The 5,092-nt window shown below is 38.2% G+C and overlaps 1 protein-coding gene across 1 annotated transcript; it reads left to right on the plus strand.

Annotated features, from left to right (window-relative positions):
- The first annotated feature begins 514 nt into the window (after window positions 1-514).
- Window positions 515-5,092, plus strand: sh3bgrl3 (SH3 domain binding glutamate-rich protein like 3). The gene is made up of 3 exons (XM_032535712.1): window positions 515-662; window positions 3,548-3,715; window positions 5,002-5,092. Exons 1-3 carry the CDS (start codon window positions 618-620, stop codon window positions 5,065-5,067), a joined length of 279 nt encoding a protein of 92 aa, XP_032391603.1. The 5' UTR covers window positions 515-617; the 3' UTR covers window positions 5,068-5,092.

Raw genomic sequence — 5,092 nt, forward strand, 5'->3', positions numbered from 1 at the left:
AGCACCATTTTCATTGTGTGATTGTGTTTTTGTTAATTTAATGGTCCCTTGTTTAGTCACGTGCTATGTCAATTTATAGGCCAGGAGACAAAATCCTTGTTTGCTTTTTTTGCTACTTTTTTTGCATGAAAAGACTTTAACTTTGAAAGACACTCAATTTGACTACTTCAGACTGCTGAAGTCTTACATTAGCCTAACATTAGCCTAACTTTACAAAGGATAATGCACTTTTAAACAGAACAAGGACTGTATATTGTATCCAGAATGTTTTACACTGGAATTTCATTGATTAAGGGATCTCTTCCTGGGCAGTATAAATGGAGGAATGATAACAGCTACCAATTCTTCATTAATAACTTTCAGTATACATAGGCCTATGTGATCTATGTGAACCTATCCTCCAGGCCCTGAAATGGATTAATCCGGCCATGAGTATATTGACATGTTTAGTGACATCTGATTTACATCTGTTTCCGTTTGATGTGAAAATGTTAGTCTTTTATTTTGAAAACACAGTCAAACTTCCTTAGGTTTAAATCGATAACTTTTTAGCTTGACGCAAGCGAGTGAAAGCTACCCGCAAGCTGATACACAAAAGGAGTGGAGGACCTGCAGCAATGGGAATCAAACTGTACTACACCACCGTTACTGCCTCGCGGACGGTGAGTCAAGTCACCGTAATTTTATGAATTTAACGTTATATTTGTGTTTTGAGCTCCGGTGGCAGCAGCTAGCAATGCTCGGTCCATTAGACACACCCAGCACACTATCCGTAACAGCTTCCTCCTGACTAACATTGCAGTGGGCCTATGCTACTCAGCGCCCATTTATATCAACTATTGTAACGTCAGCATTATCAAGTGGTAGGCTTCATGAAGATTAAAATCACTCGGTGTAAATGTAACAAAAATAAAAAAACAAATGACTTGCGAAGACGATTCAGGATGCCTGACTCCACCTTGTTTCCGCAAACTTGGTACGTTAGAGGGAAGGTTTTTTTTTTATCAAGCATGTTTAGCTTGTTGTACAGAGATGTCTCCTCAAAATATGAAAACATACTACTTATCCTAAACAGTAACACTACTATAGTGTCATTTCTGTACATAAGGCTGGCAGTAACAGCTAGCTAACTGTAGCGACCATAATGTATCCGTTTCCTGTACGGAGAACTGTACGCCAAACTCAATGTAAAAATCTGCCAATTTATAGTTGTTGCAAATATATAGATTGCATTGTTAGGTCTTTTTACGAAAAATATGTATTTAGTGTTTTGGCTTATATCAAATTTACTTAACAATTGTTTTAAGGAGAATTTAATTTGTTGTAAGTAACGTTAGCACACCTGCTCAATCTTGTTCCAACTAACGTTACTGTTACGTTAGCTAGGTGGGTGGTAAGCGAGCATGTGGAGGACCCAGCACTAAAATCAGAAAAGTAACTTAAGTAAGAGCCGCCTGGTAACTTATATGTCAGCCGAATTGACCAGTGGACCCTGTCCTTCAGGAAAAGTACATTATTTGATGTCTGTCTTAGTTTATCAGCAGGATACTCTTAAATGGTTTGACTTTGTAATGGAGTTTTGCTACATTCCATAGAATATATTTAGAAGGAGCAGGTTTACATCCAGACTGTCTGCAGACATCAATACACTAGGGTTGTTGAACACAAGGAGTCATTTTTACACCAGTATGAAAAAAGGGTGTATGGCAAAGCACTGGGATAAACATCTGTTATCCATTAGGTGTGAGGAATTCATGTTGTGAAAAAGTTGTGTGAGGTGCACTAGCTTTTAACCCTCTCATGTGCTCTAATGCTGCTAGGTAACCCGCTGACTTCTGGTTTGCTGTAGAAGCCTTTAAAGGGATATTCTGATTGGTTACATGCCTCTTTTTGCTGGCTCCAACACCTGCTGCCTGTTATTTTGTCCTCCCTAATGTTTTCTTCTTTCAAAGCATTTCTCTCACATGTCTCATATAGCTTTAGTGGTTTTAGTTATTTAGACTATATTAAGAACATCCTTTCTATTCCAAAATGTAAACATGCCCAAGAAACAAAAGCACATTCAAGAAGAAATCCCACCAAAATACAAATCCATGTTTGTTATTCACTTTTAATGTATTTTTTGTAAACTTTGAAATGTGTTCCTCCTCATAATACATCTTAATTCTTCTGTAATGGTATGACTCATAAATCATTTTAATGTGTGATATTAATACACACGGAACTTCTACAAGGTTGAGTGGTATAGGCTCTCTACTACTCAGTTGGCTCAGAATTAAATATCTTACCGGTAAGTCACATTTCAAATGTTGTAATAACCCTTTGAAAATATTGTGTTCAGTTTTTTGTTACTTTGTCAATATGCAATAACTTTAACTGCTGAGTCTGTAAAAGCAGTTCCCCTTTTCAGCTTTAGGTCATGCCACTGGTCTTACAACAGCTGTGTGTGACCAACTAGGCTATCAGCTCGGGTGTTTCCAGTTGGTGCTGGGTTTAGGTGTGGTCACTTTTACAAAAAAACCTCCCAACTTCCTCAGTCGCCCACAAAGATAGCTGAGCGTCCACCAGGTCTATTAATCATGACCTAGAAGCCAGAGAAAGCCTCTGTTTACCAAAGACACAGCCTCAAAAAGTACTTAAATCAAGTAGTTTGTTTTTTCATACACTTATTATTTATTACACAACAGCATGACAGCCATGCTAATCACGATTGTGATTTCAGCTCCTAAGATCGCAAAAACAGAATAATCTAGAAAAATAATTATTTTGCAGATTACATGATGCAAGTAAACTCTTATTTTGTCTTGTGATCTGAATGCAAAAAAAAAAAAATTCAAATAGGAAAAGTATGAAGGGAGATTTTACAGTTCAAGGTGTTTTTCGCTTTTGATTTGTTTACCTCACTATGTTTTAAGGTCAATAAATGCAACATCTTTCCAAAAGTCAAGGAGTGTTTGCATTAAAGCTATAGTGAGAGTTTCCATCTCCCCCATGAAGAATTCTAAGTAATGACAACAACACTGTCGGTGTGTCCTCGTGATAGACCTTAGTGGTCCCCTAATACTGTATCTGAAGTCTCTGTTATATAGACCTTAGTGGTCCCCTAATACTGTATCTGAAGTCTCTTTTATATAGACCTTAGTGGTCCCCTAATACTGTATCTGAAGTCTCTTTTATATAGACCTTAGTGGTCCCCTAATACTGTATCTGAAGTCTCTTTTATATAGACCTTAGTGGTCTCCTAATACTGTATCTGAGGTCTCTTTTATATAGACCTTAGTGGTCTCTTAATACTGTATCTGAAGTCTCTTTTATATAGACCTTAGTGGTCCCCTAATACTGTATCTGAAGTCTCTTTTATATAGACCTTAGTGGTCCCCTAACCTTTTAAGTAAATCGTCATTTCATTATTGACCAAAATAATTGTGATTATGACATTTTTTCCATATTGGAGCAGCCCTACGCTCAGGGTTTAACAGAGAGACTGGGTTCTAGTGGTTATATACATTGGTCGAGTACATTTCTAATAGGCGCTGTGGTTTTTCAGGTGAAGTCTCAACAGGCAGAAGTGATTCGAATCCTTGAGAGTAAAAGCATCAAGTACGAGCTGGTCGACATCTCTGTGGGCGGGGAGCTTCGTGACGAAATGAGAAGCAAAGCCGGGAACCCCACGGCAGTCCCCCCCCAGCTGTTCAATGAAGACCAGTACTGTGGGGTGAGGAAAGCACACGCACACACTTGCCATGTTATTTTTTTATTTTTCACTTAAAAAAATTATGGTGTATGTGACGTTAGTCTGACGGGGTTTGTTACGGGAAGAGAGGCTCTGATACGCTGGTTGACTAGCATGACACCATTGTATTCATATAATAACTCAGGCTAACGTGAATGACAGTGACTGCATGTTGCCTAAATGTCAGGTTGTGGTCACCTAGCCGGGTTAGCTCGTTAGTTTGATAAATTGATCAGACCTGCATGTCACGCGCACTAGCAACAAACGCTGTGTATCCAAGAACTATTAAAGCAGTATAAATGACGTTCGATCAGACACAGACTTCTGTAGTAGATGTAGTGTTTTGTTTCCAGCCTCGCGGCTCCAAAGACCCCTTGGATCTTTAGGCTAACTATATTAGCTTTAGCCTGGCCGCTCTGTGCTCCATCTAAATCTGTGCTCCCCACTTCCTCTCACATGCTCTGGAACATAGTGGAGTGTTTAGCAGCTAAATACCCCGATGTTTCCCTCAGGAGATGGTTGAGACCAAAAACTGTGACCAAAAAATGTCACACCAGGCATGACCGGTAGCTTTAACCCTTGTGTTGTCCTTGGGTCAAATTTGACCCATTTTTTTTTTTTTTTTTTTATATATCGGAAAAATTCCCAAAATGCCCAAATATAACATGGATGTACGTTGTATGGAACCCATACAGGTAAAATGAATGATTAAGTTCATTAAATTTGGGGTGTTCAGTTTTTTCTAACATTTGAAAAACATGTTTAAATGGTTGTAAAACAGTATACTAGACATAAACCAGTCTGTTGTCCACTCAAAATCCTTTGATCTTAACTGTTAATCAAAATAATTCATAATTTCTGCATTTCTAACTCAAAAAATAGGTATAATGTCATATAAATTAAGTTTATTGACGATTTGAATTCAAAACAAAAAGTTGAATAAAGTGACAAATTTTTTTTTAAATAGTGTCAAAAGCATAAAAAAAGAGCCAGAAATGCAGAAAAAAGCACCAAAAATGTAGTGTTACTTTTGACCTGGATGGATAACAAGTTTATTGTCGAAGGGAAGACAACACAAGGGTGAAGACACCGACCATCTTGTGCCAAGAAATTGAAACTGACTGTTTCAGAGAACACACTTTGTCTGAGCTCTCTGTTCACCATACAGTCCTAGCTCCCTAAAGCATTTAGGTGCATTGTTTGACAATTGTGAGACTATACAGCTGTGACATCAGAATGTCTTTGTCTTCTTGTTTGCTGATTGACAGGACTATGAAATGTTTTCTGAGGCGGTGGAAGCGGATACAGTGGACCAATTTCTGAAACTGGCGTGAGGAGGACGTAGGAGTGTCATTCTCC

This window comes from Etheostoma spectabile, chromosome 14 (assembly GCF_008692095.1).
Source record: "Etheostoma spectabile isolate EspeVRDwgs_2016 chromosome 14, UIUC_Espe_1.0, whole genome shotgun sequence".
Lineage (NCBI taxonomy): Eukaryota > Metazoa > Chordata > Actinopteri > Perciformes > Percidae > Etheostoma > Etheostoma spectabile.

Coding starts and splice junctions, on each gene's coding strand:
- sh3bgrl3 (XM_032535712.1), top strand. CDS start 618: ATGGGAATCAAACTGTACTACACCACCGTTACTGCCTCGCGGACG. Junction 663..3,547: donor CCGTTACTGCCTCGCGGACG/GTGAGTCAAGTC, acceptor GTGGTTTTTCAG/GTGAAGTCTCAACAGGCAGA. Junction 3,716..5,001: donor ATGAAGACCAGTACTGTGGG/GTGAGGAAAGCA, acceptor GCTGATTGACAG/GACTATGAAATGTTTTCTGA.